General features: G+C 41.2%; 1 protein-coding gene across 2 annotated transcripts in view; it reads right to left on the bottom strand.

Annotated features, from left to right (window-relative positions):
• foxn1 (forkhead box N1) overlaps nt 1-18845 on the bottom strand; it is a 34205-nt gene continuing 15360 nt past the window's right edge. For both annotated transcript variants that reach the window (XM_060944235.1, XM_060944234.1), the window contains exons 4-9: nt 14635-14742; nt 13652-13779; nt 10094-10190; nt 6912-7119; nt 2244-2681; nt 1-367 (exon numbers count right to left, since the gene is read on the bottom strand). In XM_060944235.1, the coding sequence (XP_060800218.1) occupies nt 102-367; nt 2244-2681; nt 6912-7119; nt 10094-10190; nt 13652-13779; nt 14635-14742 (1245 nt within the window). In that variant the 3' untranslated portion in view covers nt 1-101. The remainder of the gene's footprint in view (nt 368-2243; nt 2682-6911; nt 7120-10093; nt 10191-13651; nt 13780-14634; nt 14743-18845) is intronic.

The following is an 18845-nucleotide window of genomic DNA, read 5'->3' as shown; positions in this document are numbered from 1 at the left end:
TAAAGTCCAGTATTTTAAGTTCAACAGTTTCAGCATACAATTTCACTCATACTGATTACAAGGTTTAGTGTAGAACAAGCTTTTGGAACAAAAACAGTGCTTCAAAGCAGGGCAATTGGAGTGTTTGTCGTGGTGGAATGGAGACCTGACATGCTGTCCGCGTTGGTGAAGTCACTTGAACACAGTCCTGTGAAATAGAGATCAGAAACACACTCCTGCTGTGCCGCTTCTGAACTAGCTGTGTCACAGCCCTTCCCACAATCCCCGACATGATCAGGGCTGAGCTGGTCAGATGTAGTGGACACGTCCATGAGTGGCAGTGGGTCAGAAGCCAAACTGTCATTCCTGAGCTCTTCCCAGAGACAACCTGCAGAGAGTGAAGTCAGATCGTATATTAATAAACCTCATAGAGCTAAGATGAGGTCTTTTTAAGTTTGACCTTCAGAAGAATACAGAAATACAACTGTGCTGTAATTTTTCACTTGGATTTTTTTTTTCTCCAAATGTATAATTCCCCATCTTCTGAGTATTTTTTCCCCTATTGCCTGAGAGCTATCTAGTACTATTCTTCAGATAGTTAATGGTTCATATTCTTTTGAAGCCTTTCCAATAGGAAAACACTCATTTGTAAGGTTCTACATTGAATCTTTATCTGTACGACCAGAAGCTTTAAAAGGTCTAGATTTAAGTGTGTAAAACTTGATTTCAATAGGTCAAAAGACATGCAGATTAGGTAAATACCCAGCCACTGGGGTTGCACAAGCCAGTGCATACTTGGTACCAGTCCCAAGCCCTGAAAAATTGGGGAGGGTTGCATCATGAAGGGCAACCGGTGTAAAAAGTCTATGCTAAATCAAAGGGGTTGAAAATCAGTTGGGGCCTCGTCCTGTATTCCTCCACTGCTGCACACAAACTGTGATCTACTGTATGTGATGAATCAAATAAACTTCAGCTTAAACTGTATGTTGTCAGTGCATAATGTCATCACTGGGATTTGTACTTGCAAGTCTTGATGGATAGATAACACATTAATGCTTTAATTGTATCGTCCACTGTAAACACACTCTTATATGGAATTCTTATATGGTGAACTGGCTCGTGGTTCTCGACCGATAGGCTGTCCTAAACTTCGCTTTAAAGACGATTGTAAGAATGCTTTAAAGTGTGGCTACTTCTTAGACATATGGCAAACTTGGGTGGAAAACAGACAAAAATGGAAAAAGCTAATAAGTTTAGTGTACAATTCCTACAACTTGAAGAGAATCGCAGAGTACGAGAAGCGCAAGGAAAGGAGAAGAGAGAAGGAGAAATACTATACTGTGTCTTACCCGTTTTCGGGCTTAGGCATCATCCAGTGTAAACACTCAAATAGTCAACATCCTGTCAGGTGACTGTGTGGGTTTCCTCTGGGTGCTCCAGTTTCTTCCCACAGTGCACATTTGACTAGGTCAGATCAGGTCAACTGGCTGCTCTAAATTGCCCAAAGGTTAACATTTTGTTGTGAATGGTTGTTTGGGGAAGCCATGGCCAAAAGGTTGCTGGTTCAATTCCCTGCAGGAATGGCTGAAGTGCCCTTGAGGCACCTAACCCCTAACTGCTCCCCAGGCTGCTCTGGGCATGTTGTATGTTGCTCTGGATAGGAGTGTCTCTCTGTAGACTGGTAATCTGTCCAGGGTGTACCCCACCACTCACCTGAAGTCAGCTGGGATTGGCACCAGCTCACCCTTTGTAGGATAAGCAGTATAGAAAATGGATGAATAGATGAAAGTTCAAGTTCAGTTCATGTAGACCAATACGTATTTTGACGTTCTTGACATGGGCTGGTTTATGACTGTTTATAAAGTGGACTATCCAAATAAATTTTTACCAAATATTGTACCACATTTTAGCGGTTCACTGCATTTGGAAATATTTTTGTTTTCATTTATTCATCTTCAGTAATCATTTTCAAGGTAGATCCAGGTGGAAGGGAGAAAATGAGAATAACCCCTATGGACACAGGGAAAATGTAAAGCTCTGCAGTTCGAGTCTGGAGGTCAGGATTACACTCCAGACTCTGGAACTGCACCACTGTGCTGCCTTCATAACGTTTTGTAATATCATTAGTAATACCATTATCAATGATTTTCATATAATAATATACTATCATATCCTTATAAAACTATCCAAATGAAAATATTTTTTTCACCAGCGCCAAAAATGGCTTGTATAAGTCTTGTCTGTTTGTCCATCTGATTTCCTACCGTGGAGTTGCAGGTCTGTTAGGCTTGGATTGAGCGTGTCTATGTCGTTACTCATCTCCCCCTCCATGAGGAGCTCCTGCATGCTTCCCAAAGCACTGTGGCTGGCCTGTAGAGCAGCGCTGTAGCTTGGCGGTGTGTGTGCAGGCAAGGGTGAGTCCAGGCTGCCAGTCCTAGGTGACAACTGTGTGCTGGGCTGCTGAGGGATGGAGGGGTAGAATGAGAAGGCTGGGTGATTCGAGGGCAGGTATGGGAGCTGCTGGGAGACAGTTTGTGATGGTAAGTTGTAATGACTGTAGTATGGTCTTCTTTGGTGAGTAGTTGGAGTGTATGAGGGAGGCAGACTGACTCTGGGGAACTGAGTGTGAGTGTGATTGTTGAGTTGGGCAGACAGGGACCTGGGCTTCTCTGGTCTATCTCCTAGAAGTTGATCTAATAACTCTGCAAGAATAAGACACAAAATTGTTTGGAATATGCACAAAATATATTTAACTTTATTCTTCACTAATTACAATCAAATTAATGTCATTTGTGTGAAATAATTAAGGAATTTAAATATTCATAACGTGATCGGTGGCATTTAATTTGCAAGACTATAAAAAAATTGCATGTACATAAATACACTGGATTCAATATTAAAAAACTGTATGAATGGCAGTAGCATGGTTGACAACTTCCATGGCTTATAAGACAAAAAATTTTATATAACCCATAGGGCATACACTGGCCATAGGAACATCTGTAATCTTGCTCATTCATGGAATCATTCAATCAACCAATTATGAGGTAATAGTATAATACATAAAAACATGCAATTACATGTCGAGAGCTTCAGTTAAGAGCTTACATCAAACATCAGAATGGAGAAAAATGGGATCTCAGTGACTTTGACCATGGCTTGTTTGCTAGTTTGAGTATTTCAGAAACTGCTGATCTGGGATTTTCCCACACAACCGCTTCTGGAGCTTGCAAAGAACGGTATGAAAAGAAAAAAAACAGTGAGGAGCAATTATGCAGGGGGAAACATTTTGTTGATGAAAGAGGTCAGAGGAGAATGTCCAGGCTTGTGCAAGTTGACAGAATGTTACAGTAACTCATATAAACACTCTCTACAACCACGGTGAACAAAAAAGCATCTCAAAATACACAACACAATGAACTTTGAGGTGGATGAGCTACGACAGCAGAACACCACATCAGGTTCCCAGAGTTCCCCCTGGGTTCTGAAAAATATTCCCCAATTTTTTCCTTGAAAAAGAAAGTCAAATAAGTATTCTTCACTTTTTCTTAGTCTGTATTTTTCTTAGTTGCCGGCTTATCAAATATAGGTTTATACCAATCAAACTGGCACAGTTCAAATATTTGTACAGATACAGCTAGGCCTCTCCATTACATATAAAATTTAGGCTCCATTCCAGCCTCTAATAAGAGAGACTTGATTTTGAGCACCCTCTGCACCATCAAGCTAAAATAAACCTCTTTTGTTTGAGCTTACTGAGGGTTATTTTAGCAGGGAATTATTCGAAAGAGATATTAGGACTCCCGTTACCTTTTACTTCAACACAAAACTTGATTTACAATTGAACAGAATCAAGAAGGATCTGGGAACAACCAACAGTGAAGGAATCCGAGTTTGCCATCAATTTACAAACCAAACACAGAATGACACCGCGGTTTATATCATGCGTTAGCCCAGCGGCATTTCTAGCTATTGAAAAGACCAGGAGCTAAGTCAAGTTTTCCTGGGGCTTGTATTTTTTAAGGGAGATTGGCACAGGTAGGATGGAGAGGTGAAATCTAATTTTACAAGAAATATCACACACATTCAAAGATTATGACATCTTTATTACTGATTTTTGCAATGCTCTTCGTAAATTTATGTAGTTCACTTCAGTTTCTGTCTCCTTATTAGTAAGTTATTATCAACGCCCATAATGTCTCAGGAAAGTGAGGCATGTGTCAGTTGACTATTAAATTTCATGAATAAAATGTATCAGTTTAATATATCATTTCTCACTCATATATCTGTCCTTTGGGACCACAGATACACCAATTTTAAGCTAACTTATTATATGACAACATTCAAAATCCCAGATGACATCCAAGTCAGTTGTTTTCTATTAATCTCTTACTTTTTTTGAGGGCGAAAATACCCGGGGGCTATTGCCCCGAGTGATGGGACCTAACGATGCCATCTCGTTAACCATGGGGACTCAACACACCATGTCGCCCGAAACATAGAGCACTTCAGTCGCTTGCCAGCTGACAGCACTTTCACTTTGGTATTATTTACTAACCCCTGTATTACCGACACTGTCTGATGTGCTCGGGGACGGTAGGGGCTCTGTGTCCCTCTCCTCGTGACTGTTTCAGCCCTTAAATCATCTTCAGTGCTTGAATAAGTCCACCCAAAAAACTGTGTCAGCTTAGACTGCACCATTGTTTGGTTCACGCAGAGATAATTACATCACCACACCAGGCCGATTAAGACACACTGTGATTGGTCAAAAGCTTGGCACCCATTTGGTCATTATGTACAACCCCGATTCCAAAAAAGTTGGGACAAAGTACAAATTGTAAATAAAAACGGAATGCAATAATTTAAAAATCTCAAAAACTGATATTGTATTCACAATAGAACATAGACAACATATCAAATGTGAAAAGTGAGACATTTTGAAATTTCATGCCAAGTATTGGCTCATTTGAAATTTCATGACAGCAACACATCTCAAAAAAGTTGGGACAGGGGCAATAAGAGGCTGGAAAAGTTCAAGGTACAAAAAAGGAACAGCTGGAGGACCAAATTGCAACTCATTAGGTCAACTGGCAATAGGTCATTAACATGACTGGGTATAAAAAGAGCATCTTGGAGTGGCAGCGGCTCTCAGAAGTAAAGATGGGAAGAAGATCACCAATCCCCCTAATTCTGCGCCGACAAATAGTGGAGCAATATCAGAAAGGAGTTCGACAGTGTAAAATTGCAAAGAGTTTGAACATATCATCATCTACAGTGCATAATATCATCAAAAGATTCAGAGAATCTGGAAGAATCTCTGTGCGTAAGGGTCAAGGCCGGAAAACCATACTGGGTACCCGTGATCTTTGGGCCCTTAGACGGCACTGCATAACATACAGGCATGCGTCTGTATTGGAAATCACAAAATGGGCTCAGGAATATTTCCAGAGAACATTATCTGTGAACACAATTCACCGTGCCATCCGCCGTTGCCAGCTAAAACTCTATAGTTCAAAGAAGAAGCCGTATCTAAACATGATCCAGAAGCACAGACGTCTTCTCTGGGCCAAGGCTCATTTAAAATGGACTGTGGCAAAGTGGAAAACTGTTCTGTGGTCAGACGAATCAAAATTTGAAGTTCTTTATGGAAATCAGGGACGCCGTGTCATTCGGACTAAAGAGGAGAAGGACGACCCAAGTTGTTATCAGCGCTCAGTTCAGAAGCCTGCATCTCTGATGGTATGGGGTTGCATTAGTGCATGTGGCATGGGCAGCTTACACATCTGGAAAGACACCATCAATGCTGAAAGGTATATCCCGGTTCTAGAGCAACATATGCTCCCATCCAGACGACGTCTCTTTCAGGGAAGACCTTGCATTTTCCAACATGACAATGCCAAACCACATACTGCATCAATTACAGCATCATGGCTGCGTAGAAGAAGGGTCCGGGTACTGAACTGGCCAGCCTGCAGTCCAGGTCTTTCACCCATAGAAAACATTTGGCGCATCATAAAACGGAAGATATGACAAAAAAGACCTAAGACAGTTGAGCAACTAGAATCCTACATTAGACAAGAATGGGTTAACATTCCTATCCCTAAACTTGAGCAACTTGTCTCCTCAGTCCCCAGACGCTTACAGACTGTTGTAAAGAGAAAAGGGGATGTCTCACAGTGGTAAACATGGCCTTGTCCCAACTTTTTTGAGATGTGGTGTTGTCATGAAATTTAAAAATCACCTAATTTTTCTCTTTAAATGATACATTTTGTCAGTTTAAACATTTGATATGTCATCTATGTTCTATTCTGAATAAAAAATGGAATTTTGAAACTTCCACATCATTGCATTCCATTTTTATTTACAATTTGTACTTTGTCCCAACTTTTTTGGAATCGGGGTTGTATAATTGGTCACAAGCATGTGCTCATTGCCTCCACTCTGGGGAAGTCTCTTCACTGGGGTTGGATTTCGGCAAACATAGGGACTTATGGAGGGATTTCTATAAAATATGACTTACGATAAAGATGACAAATACATTCATCACTGTGACGACTGCTAGTAATTTTCTTTTCATCACTGATGGATTACCGGTATGTTCGTTAACGACGAGCACAATGAGCGACAGCAGGAACCCTGGGTTCTACTCCTATCAGCTAAAAACAGGAATCTGAGGCAACGTTGAGTTCATATTCACCAGAACTGGACATCGTCTGGTCTTTCCCAGTCTTCAACTGTCCAATTATGGTCAGCTTATGTCCACTGTGAAGGTGTTCTTTATAAAGTGGCTGGTGAAAGTAGGAGCCTGAAAATAGCTATGTTTTTCTACAAGTCAAAGTTTTCTACGTACTCTCTTTCAAATGAAAAGTTAAAAAAAAAGAACCCTGCTATAAGCCTCATTGTGTAACTTTCATCAGCTAAGCTGTGCTCACCTGGTCTGGCCATGCTCCTTCGCACTGTCACGGGATCCTTCCTCCTCCACTTCTGCAGCTCTTCTTGCATCTTCTCCACTTTGGCTGGGTTGAGAGCCCACAGGCAGCCCTTTCGTGATGAGTTCCCCTTCTTGTTCTCAACTTTCTCAAAGCACTTGTTCAAGGAGAGGTTGTGACGGATGGAGTTCTTCCAGCCATCAGGTGCTGTCTGATCAAGCAAAAATGAAATCTGAGATTAAGAAGAATATTGCCTTTCTACATACAGGACATGCTCTCATGTTATGGTACAAAGTCTTTAACTGGCTCAAGTCTTTGAAAAGTGGTATCTGGTTGCAAAATTGGGAAATGTGTCTAAATCTGAGTAAATGGCAGACCTGGAACAGATATGAAAAGTCAAGGTTACTCAAGATCTGACATATTGGTTTAGAAGTAATTGCTATTTTCATCAGGTTTCCACAAACAATTTTCACTTTTCTAGTGAGTAAAACTGCAATGGGTTCAGGGCAAATTTAATTTAACAACCAGAAGCAATCCTGAGATAATACATAAGGAATTTAATCTTTGCATCAATTTAACATGTGCCTGGAGAGGATTCATGATTGATGCTTGGCAGCTCTTCAGACAAAATACTGAATGTATCATCATTACCCATGTCAACTATTCAGCTTGTAAGTAAAGATGCACAGAACATGAATGTATCTAAAATAATACTGTACTACAAATACTTAATGAAGTTCAAATATTGACATCATACAACCCCGATTCCAAAAAAGTTTGGACAAAGTACAAATTGTAAATAAAAACGTAATGCAATGATGTGGAAGTTTCAAAATTCCATATTTTATTCAGAATAGAACATAGATGACATATCAAATGTTTAAACTGACAAAATGTATCATTTAAAGAGAAAAATTAGGTGATTTTAAATTTCATGACAACAACACATCTCAAAAAAGTTGGGACAAGGCCATGTTTACCACTGTGAGACATCCCCTTTTCTCTTTACAACAGTCTGTAAGCGTCTGGGGACTGAGGAGACAAGTTGCTCAAGTTTAGGGATAGGAATGTTAACCCATTCTTGTCTAATGTAGGATTCTAGTTGCTCAACTGTCTTAGGTCTTTTTTGTCGTATCTTCCGTTTTATGATGCGCCAAATGTTTTCTATGGGTGAAAGATCTGGACTGCAGGCTGGCCAGTTCAGTACCCCGACCCTTCTTCTACGCAGCCATGATGCTGTAATTGATGCAGTATGTGGTTTGGCATTGTCATGTTGGAAAATGCAAGGTCTTCCCTGAAAGAGACGTCTTCTGGATGGGAGCATATGTCGCTCTAGAACCTGGATATATCTTTCAGCATTGATGGTGTCTTTCCAGATGTGTAACCTGCCCATGCCACATGCACTAATGCAACCCCATACCATCAGAGATGCAGGCTTCTGAACTGAGCGCTGATAACAACTTGGGTCGTCCTTCTCTTTAGTCCGAATGACACGGCGTCCCTGATTTCCATAAAGAATTTCAAATTTTGATTCGTCTGACCACAGAACAGTTTTCCACTTTGCCACAGTCCATTTTAAATGAGCCTTGGCCCAGGGAAGATGTCTGCGCTTCTGGATCATGTTTAGATACGGCTTCTTCTTTGAACTATAGAGTTTTAGCTGGCAACAGCGGATGGCACGGTGAATTGTGTTCACAGATAATGTTCTCTGGAAATATTCCTGAGCCCATTTTGTGATTTCCAATACAGAAGCATGCCTGTATGTGATGCAGTGCCGTCTAAGGGCCCGAAGATCACAGGCACCCACTATGGTTTTCCGGCCTTGACCCTTACGCACAGAGATTCTTCCAGATTCTCTGAATCTTTTGATGATATTATGCACTGTAGATGATGATATGTTCAAACTCTTTGCAATTTTACACTGTCGAGCTCCTTTCTGATATTGCTCCACTATTTGTTGGTGCAGAATTAGGGGGATTGGTGATCCTCTTCCCATCTTTACTTCTGAGAGCCACTGCCACTCCAAGATGCTCTTTTTATACCCAGTCATGTTAATGACCTATTGCCAGTTGACCTAATGAGTTGCAATTTGGTCCTCCAGCTGTTCCTTTTTTTGTACCTTGAACTTTTCCAGCCTCTTATTGCCCCTGTCCCAACATTTTTGAGATGTGTTGCTGTCATGAAATTTCAAATGAGCCAATACTTGGCATGAAATTTCAAAATGTCTCACTTTCGACATTTGATATGTTGTCTATGTTCTATTGTGAATACAATATCAGTTTTTGAGATTTGTAAATTATTGCATTCCGTTTTTATTTACAATTTGTACTTTGTCCCAACTTTTTTGGAATCGGGGTTGTAGAAAAATATGCCTTCACGGAGAAGTTTAATATAATTATGTCATGTAAACTGTGGGTGGTAAAAGAGAGCAACTGGACTTGCTTGAAGATTCTTGAAGACGTTTCAAGTTCAGAGAACTGAAGAAGCCTTCCGGATGAGAGGCGAAACGTCTTCCAGAATCTTCAAGCAAGTCCAGTTGCTCTCTTTTACCACCCACAGTTTACTATGACCTGGATGACTGAGAATCTTCACAGACATAATTATGTCATTCACATGCCAAAGTCGAATAAAAACATATTCTGTCACTTCCACAAAGCCACACATTGTCTCAAATGGTGTTTCATCATTCTACCTCAACCTTGAGATAACATGTGCAATGTATATTAGCTTCAGTTCCTCTTTACAGTAGAGTACTGTAAAGTCAGGGGCACGTCTTAGGATCTGAACTTGTGTTTACCTGCATGGCAACCAACACAGCTGGTGTTAAGCTGGTCTGAGGCCAAACCAAGTCAGCAGGTGAAGGCATAGAAATCATGCCATGACGGGCATACCCCGAGGCAGCTCCCGCACAGAGCTCCATTTGTGTTCAGAATTCTCTATCATTGATCATGACTGGGACTTTGCCAGGATCGTGTCCCCAGGAGCAGTGGAAAGGTGTGCCACGTAGTAGTACCTACTGTATCATTTTCAGAAAGAAATATCCTTTTTTCCATGAAGATTAATACAAATGTGTGTCAGTTCCCTCCAAAAACCCTCAAAAATATACAAGTAGGAGATCCTTCTGTCACATGATCATTGAACAGAGCAGCATCGCAGGAGTTAAGAAATAAAGCCTGTGAGCGTACCTTGAAGTAGGGGAAGTGTTCTGTCATGAAACTGTAGATCTCACTCACAGGCAGGCTGCCAGTCCTGCTATTTCTCAGAGCCATGAAAATAAGAATGCTGGGGGAAAAAAGTATGAGGAAAAGAAAAACATTTCAATTACTAATTAATCAATTAAAGTTCTTTCTGTGTTTAGATCGCAAGGGGAATCAGGGTTTTATGAGCCACAAAAACATACATCAGGAGTTTAGCTCAGTCTCATAACTCCATTACTTCCAGTCTGAACATGCTCAGCATGCGGTACTCGGACTGTTATATAAACCACAAGTCCTGAACTCCATGCATTCACATTCATTAAGAGTTTATAATAGAGTTAATAGAAACAGTTTACATTACACTTCCCTTAACTGACATTAGTACATTATTTAACATGAACAAATCATGTATCAGGATTAATAACACCATAAGAAACATTAACAAAGTAAATAACACATGTATTAATCAATAATAAGACTTTAAGCTAAATATTCAACAAATAAAGTTTGCAATAAATCAACACCTTAATTAACATGTTAGCTGGCAAAATTCAGAACTGAGGCTAAATAAAGTCTCCATATTTACAGCATGACTCCAAAGTTCAGTAAGCAATCAACATTTAATAAAATTTAGTAACTCATTTTAAATCATGGATTGAATAAACATTCACAGTGCAGGTGTTAATTAACATTCAAACAAGTGTTAATTAGTACACGTGTATCCTTGCTTTGTACTCAGTTAACCATTAATTAGGGTGCATTAATATGAAGGTTCTGGTTTGTTAATGCTAACTAATTCTGTAAATAATGGAAGTGAAATGACCCTCGGTGTAAAGCATTCATCCATCCATTATCTGTAGCTGCTTATCCTGTGCAGGGTCGCGGGCAAGCTGGAGCCTATCCCAGCTAACTATGGGCGAGAGGCGGGGTACACCCTGGACAAGTCACCAGGTCATTGCAGGGCTGACACAGAGACAAATAGCCATTCACACTCACTCTCAATTTAGAGCCACCAATTAGCCTAACTTGCATATCTTTGGACTGTGGGGGAAACCGGAGCACCCAGAGGAAACCCACGCGGACACGGGGAGAACATGCAAACTCCACACAAAAAGGCCCTCATCAGCCACTGGGCTCAAACCCAGAACCTTCTTGCTGTGAGGCAACAGTGCTAACCACTACACCACCGTGTCAGCAGTGCAAAGCATTACCTTGTTAATTTAAAAAAAAAAAAGAAGAATTTTGCTGAATTTAATTTACGTAATTTGTTGACATACAGCCTTTTCTGAACATGCTATAAAAACAATTATTTATAATTTATTTAAGAATGTATTTGATATTCATATGTAATATTCAGCTGGGGAGGGCCTTTCTGTGCGGAGTTTTCATGTTCTCCCCGTATCCACATGGGTTTCTTCCGGGTGCTCCGGTTTCCCCCACAGTCCAAAGACATGCAGGTTAGGTTAACTGGTGACTCTAAATTGACCGTAGGTGTGAATGTGAGTGTGAATGGTTGTCTATGTGTCAGCCCTGTGATGACCTGGCGACTTGTCCAGGGTGTACCCCGCCTTTCGCCCGTAGTCAGCTGGGATAGGCTCCAGCTTGCCTGCGACCCTGTAGAACAGGATAAAGCGGCTAGAGATAATGAGATGAGATGAGACTATGATTTTGCATGAAACACAAAATGATGGCTATATTTTTAGTAATGTGATGGCTACATTTGTAATAATAGGATTGCTAAATCTGTAAGTTATCTCATCTCATCTCATTATCTCTAGCCACTTTATCCTGTTCTACAGGGTCGCAGGCAAGCTGGAGCCTATCCTGGCTGACTACGGGCAAAAGGCGGGGTACACCCTGGACAAGTCGCCAGGTCATCACAGGGCTGACACATAGACACAGACAACCATTCACACTCACATTCACACCTACGGTCAATTTAGAGTCACCAGTTAACCTAACCTGCATGTCTTTGGACTGTGGGGGAAACCGGAGCACCCGGAGGAAACCCACGCGGACAACATGCAAACTCTGCACAGAAAGGCCCTCGCCGGCCACGGGGCTCGAACCCGGACCTTCTTGCTGTGAGGCGACAGTGCTAACCACTACACCACCGTGCCACCCCTGTAATTTATTAGCTGGCTAATTTAAAGAAGCGGTTTGTAATTTTTAGAGCCCTCCTTAAAATGGAATTGCAATGAAAATATTGACAAGCTTTCCTCTGTGTTGAAATGTTTGATTCCCAATACTGTAATTTATGCCTCTTTGACTCAGGATACTATATAGAGTGGCACTCATCGGCCACTTTATTAGGAACACCCATATACCTGTTGCTTTATGCAGTTCTCTAATCAGCCAATCCCTCGACAGCAGCACAATGCATAAAATCATGCAGATACAAATCAAGAGGTTCAGTTAATGTTCACTTCAAACATCAGAATGGGAAAAACTGTGATCTCTGTGACTTTCACTGTTGGCATGGGTGTTGGTTTGAGCCAGATGGAGTGGTTTGAGTATTTCAGAAACTGCTGATCTCCTGGGGTTTCCACTCACAACAGTCTCTAGAGTTTACACAGAATGGTGCGAAAAACAAAAAACACTGAGTGAGCAACAGTTCTGTGTGTGGAAACAAACACCTTGTTGATAAGAGAGATCAGAGGAAAATGGCCAGATTGGTTCGAGCTGCCAGGAAGGCTATAGTAACTCATAGCAACTCTTTACAACCATAGTGAGCAGAAAAGCATCTCAGCATGCAACAGCAGAAGATCACATTGGGTTCCACTCCTGCAGCCAAGAACAGGAATCTTAGAGTCAAGAACAAGTTCCTATTAAACTGGGTGGTGAGTGTAGTTGTAGTGGTAAACAAGCTAAAATACTTTATAATGCAAAAACTCGATTCATATGTGTATGTATGTGTGGCAGCGGGGGCGTGGTCAAGCGTCAGTCTGTGAATGGAGGGCGGAGTCAGGGAAGGTAAGTGGCAGGATCACTGCACCTGACGTGAATTAACCTGTGTTTGTGTGTCTTCCCCATTGACCGCGCCCTATAAAAGGAGAGAGAGAGCAGAGAAAGGGAGCTCTCTCCTGACCAGAATGCATGTGTGTGTGCGTGTGAGAGAGTGAATGAGCTGAAAAGCCACATATACAGCAAAAAAAAAAAAAGTTTCTGAGAACTCAGTTCTGGTCTGCCGTGCTTCTGTGCTCCACCCACCTGCTCTGGTTCTACAGTACGTATTTGTAAATACGTACAAATAATTAATTTATAAAATTGTGAAATGCCATTAATTTCAGAAATTCTTGGTTTGACAAAAATGAAGCTACGTTTATTTGTTGTGGACAGCTGGAAGGGATTACTCGGGGTGTCAGAAAATAAATTGGGTTAATTAGATGATATTGTATCTTCAGTGTCTGCACTAAATGAAAGTATTTGTCTTAGATGTCATAAACTGAGTACATAGTTCATCACACACCTGCATGCCTCAGGACATGATTTGTTGAGGACAGGTGTGTTACTTCAGCACTGGATGAAGCAGGCTTGTGTGCTTACCTATAGGAGTAGATGGGTTTGGGGTATTGCGGCTGGACTGATCCATCTCGACTGGTTTGTGGAGAGAGACTTGGGTAAGAATAGCGTGAGCTGAGTTCGAGTGCTCCGGATGAGTATTCAGCTGGAATCTGAAGAAAACACATTAAAATGAATGCCAAGCAGTAAATGCCCTGCAGTGACAGGTTTATAAATTTTGTGCTGAATAAGTAAAATAAAAGATGCATTCAGAGCTTGTAATAGATTGTAATTTCTGCAAATAATTTTGAATCATGGCTGAATCACAAAACTGTATGCCCAGCTTTTCTACAAACCCGCACATTCTTTTCCTAAGCTACTGTACACGTTCAAGTCAAGTCAAGTTTATTTGTATAGCGCTTTTAACAATAGACATTGTCACAAAGCAGCTTTACAGAAAATTATAGACTTTAAACATGAGCTAATTTTATCCCTAATTTATCCCCACTGAGCAAGCCTGTGGCGATGGTGGCAAGGAAAAGCTCCCTCAGACAACATGAGGAAGAAACCTTGAGAGGAACCAGACTCAAAAGGGACCCCATCCTCATTTGAGTGATAACGTATCATGTGATTATAAATAACTCGCTTCTATAACTGTGTCCTATGTAGTCAAAAAGTATAACTGTGTAACCAGGAAAATCACTGTAGTTTTAACATGAAGTCTGTTTTGTTGAAGTACACGTTGAGTTTTGTTGTACTGTTTTTTGTCATTAAGAATATGCAGGCAAACATCCTGCCAATGTTTTGATTGCAAGTATGAAACACTTCCAAACTATCATACGAGGCATTTCTTGTTGGCACATGTTAAGAGTTCATCTGTGGGACTGATATTGATTTTCCAGGTAGGAACTGGATAAATATCTTCGTTGTACTCCATAGTGTGTGAACAAAATATCACCATGTGTCGCTGCACATAAATGTACGTACATACCTATACAAGCCTATGAATAGGAAGAGACACAGTTTACCTGTTGGTGCAGTGAACTGAGGGTGCTGTATGCACTGTGGGTAGATGAGGTGAAACTAGGTGGATCCTCAGGCCGGTTCTGTACCTGATCAATGTTCTCTTCAGCTCCCTGCCACGAGAACAGCCCATAAAATAATTTGGCACGTATATAAAAAAAAAATAGCTCATTCATGTTAATATTGCCCTTTAATGGCATTATCTGCAATCACATCTGCCTGTGATTTGCATTCCTCTAGTCTAGCCCTTGGCAATGTAACTGCACTGGCAAGATTAGATTTCTCAAAGATCTGACAGGCTCATCCTCTACCTACATAATTTTTTTTTACACCTGACACTTGCTTGCATTCAGAATCATCACCATTGGTGAATTTTTTTGGGGTGCTATTACAAGGTGTGCTTCAGTGAGTGACCCAAATCAGAATGACAGTAGGCTACAACCCCAATTCCAAAAAAGTTGGGACAAAGTACAAATTGTAAATAAAAATGGAATGCAATGATGTGGAAGTTTCAAAATTCCATATTTTATTCAGAATAGAACATAGATGACATATCAAATGTTTAAACTGAGAAAATGTATCATTTAAAGAGAAAAATTAGGTGATTTTAAATTTCATGACAACAACACATCTCAAAAAAGTTGGGACAAGGCCATGTTTACCACTGTGAGACATCCCCTTTTCTCTTTACAACAGTCTGTAAACGTCTGGGGACTGAGGAGACAAGTTGCTCAAGTTTAGGGATAGGAATGTTAACCCATTCTTGTCTAATGTAGGATTCTAGTTGTTCAACTGTCTTAGGTCTTTTTTGTCGTATCTTCCATTTTATGATGTGCCAAATGTTTTCTATGGGTGAAAGATCTGGACTGCAGGCTGGCCAGTTCAGTACCCGGACCCTTCTTCTACGCAGCCATGATGCTGTAATTGATGCAGTATGTGGTTTGGCATTGTCATGTTGGAAAATGCAAGGTCTTCCCTGAAAGAGACGTCGTCTGGATGGGAGCATATGTTGCTCTAGAACCTGGATATACCTTTCAGCATTGATGGTGTCTTTCCAGATGTGTAAGCTGCCCATGCCACACACACTAATGCAACCCCATACCATCAGAGATGCAGGCTTCTGAACTGAGCGCTGATAACAACTTGGGTCGTCCTTCTCCTCTTTAGTCCGAATGACACGGTGTCCCTGATTTCCATAAAGAACTTCAAATTTTGATTCGTCTGACCACAGAACAGTTTTCCACTTTGCCACAGTGCATTTTAAATGAGCCTTGGCCCAGAGAAGACGTCTGCGCTTCTGGATCATGTTTAGATACGGCTTCTTCTTTGAACTATAGAGTTTTAGCTGGCAACGGCGAATGGCACTGTGAATTGTGTTCACAGATAATTTCTCTGGAAATATTCCTGATCCCATTTTGTGATTTCCAATACAGAAGCATGCCTGTATGTGATGCAGTGCCGTCTAAGGGCCCGAAGATCACGGGCACCCAGTATGGTTTTCCGGCCTTGACCCTTACGCACAGAGATTCTTCCAGATTCTCTGAATCTTTTGATGATATTATGCACTGTAGATGATGATATGTTAAAACTCTTTGCAATTTTACACTGTTGAACTCATCTCATCTCTCATCTCATTATCTCTAGCCGCTTTATCCTGATCTACAGGGTCGCAGGCAAGCTGGAGCCTATCCCAGCTGACTACGGGCGAAAGGCGGGGTACACCCTGGACAAGTCGCCAGGTCATTACAGGGCTGACACATAGACACAGACAACCATTCACACTCACATTCACACCTACGGTCAATTTAGAGTCACCAGTTAACCTAACCTGCATGTCTTTGGACTGTGGGGGAAACCGGAGCACCCGGAGGAAACCCACGCAGACACGGGGAGAACATGCAAACTCCGCACAGAAAGGCCCTCGCCGGCCACGGGGCTCGAACCCAGACCTTCTTGCTGTGAGGCGACAGCGCTAACCACTACACCACCGTGCCGCCTTACTGTCAAACTCATCTCATCTCATTATCTCTAGCCGCTTTATCCTTCTACAGGGTCGCAGGCAAGCTGGAGCCTATCCCAGCTGACTACGGGCGAAAGGCGGGGTACACCCTGGACAAGTCGCCAGGTCATCACAGGGCTGACACATAGACACAGACAACCATTCACACTCACATTCACACCTACGGTCAATTTAGAGTCACCAGTTAACCTAACCTGCATGTCTTTGGACTGTGGGGGAAACCGGAGCACCCGGAGGAAACCCACGCGGACACGGGGAGAACATGCAAACTCCGCACAGAAAGGCCCTCGCCGGCCCCGGGGCTCGAACCCAGGACCTTCTTGCTGTGAGGCGACAGCGCTAACCACTACACCACCGTGCCACCTTACTGTCAAACTCCTTTCTGATATTGCTCCACTATTTGTCGGCGCAGAATTAGGGGGATTGGTGATCCTCTTCCCATCTTTACTCCTGAGAGCCACTGCCACTCCAAGATGCTCTTTTTATACCCAGTCATGTTAATGGCCTATTGCCAATTGACCTAATGAGTTGCAATTTGGTCCTCCAGCTGTTCCTTTTTTGTACCTTTAACTTTTCTAGCCTCTTATTGCCCCTGTCCCAACTTTTTTGAGATGTGTTGCTGTCATGAAATTTCAAATGAGCCAATATTTGGCATGAAATTTCAAAATGTCTCACTTTCGACATTTGATATGTTGTTTATGTTCTATTGTGAATACAATATCAGTTTTTGAGATTTGTAAATTATTGCAGTCCATTTTTATTTACAATTTGTACTTTGTCCCAACTTTTTTGGAATCGGGGTTGTATTTCTAAATTGCAAAATATCAAATTAACATCCTACCTTACTATTCTGATGACAATAAAATGAAAGTCTTTCTTCCATGAAGGATCAAAAACATTTTAGCATTTCCAGATGTTGGCTACAAGCTCATGACATTAGTATTATATAAGGTTAATAATCTAATAAGGTTAAGCTGAAAGATGCACTCTGACATTGGGGACATCAGAGTTTTTACATTTCACTTAGCATAACAGTACTGTGCTACATTTATACATAATTAGACAGTGGATTTTTGATATTTGAATTTTTTAATCTGCTTTGATTATTAGCTCATCTGGCCGACAGGCGATGAGTTTATGCCATCATGCGGCGTCCGGCGTCCGTCCATCGGCATGCACATTTCGCAAAAATCGCTTCTTCTCTCTCAATTCTTCACCAATTTTTATTATTTTTTGAAGGAAGGTAGGTCTGCCTGGGGTGCATATAGCATCTACCCAAATTTGCATAATTGCAATTAATAATGAAAATATGGAGTAATTAAGCCCTAACGAGCAGTTTCCACACAAATCACTTCTTCTCCCTCAATTCTTCACCGATTTTGATTCTTTCTGGCATGAAGATAGGGTCCCTAGGATGCATATAACTTCTACCTGGATTTACTTAATTACAATTATTGCAATTATAAGTTATGGACTAATTAAGCCTTAATGAGCAGTTCAACAAAAATTGCTTCTTCTTGGTCAATTCCTCACCATTTCGGATTCTTTCTGGCAAATACTGTAGGTCAGTATTCCTAGGGTGTATATAGCTTCTATATAGCTTGTATATAACTTGCAACATTTATTGCACAAGGTGGCCCACTTTAACTCGTTCCTTCTGGACTAGACAGAGCTGGAGTGAGGTACGCCATCACTGACGGTCTCGTTAAGCAGTCGCTCACTAATAAATTATATAACTCAATACATTTTTTCCTGATTGTATTCTAAGATCTAAAAGGTCTTGTTTATGAAAATCAGCTGATGCTTCAAATCTGATCTCTTCTCTCAACATGCAGTGGTATGCAATAGTTTGGGCACCCTTGGTCAAAATTGCTGTTACTGTGAATAGTTAAGCAAATTGAAGATGAAATGATCGCCAAAAGGCATAAAGTTAAAGATGACTCATTCCCTTTATATTTGAAGCAAAAACAATTTTTTATTTTCATCTTTTACATTTTCAAAATAACAAAAAAGGAAAAGGGCCCGAAGCAAAAGTTTGGGCACCCTGCATGGTTAGTACCTAGTAACACCCCCTTTGGCAAGTATCACAGCTTGTAAACACTTTTTGTAGCCAGCTAATAATCTTTCAGTTCTTACCTGGGGGATTTTCACACATTCGTCCTTGCAGAAGGCTTCCAGTTCTACAAGTTTCTTGGG

This window comes from Neoarius graeffei, chromosome 17, assembly GCF_027579695.1.
Source record: "Neoarius graeffei isolate fNeoGra1 chromosome 17, fNeoGra1.pri, whole genome shotgun sequence".
Lineage (NCBI taxonomy): Eukaryota > Metazoa > Chordata > Actinopteri > Siluriformes > Ariidae > Neoarius > Neoarius graeffei.
This window is presented reverse-complemented; position numbering and strand designations above follow the sequence as displayed.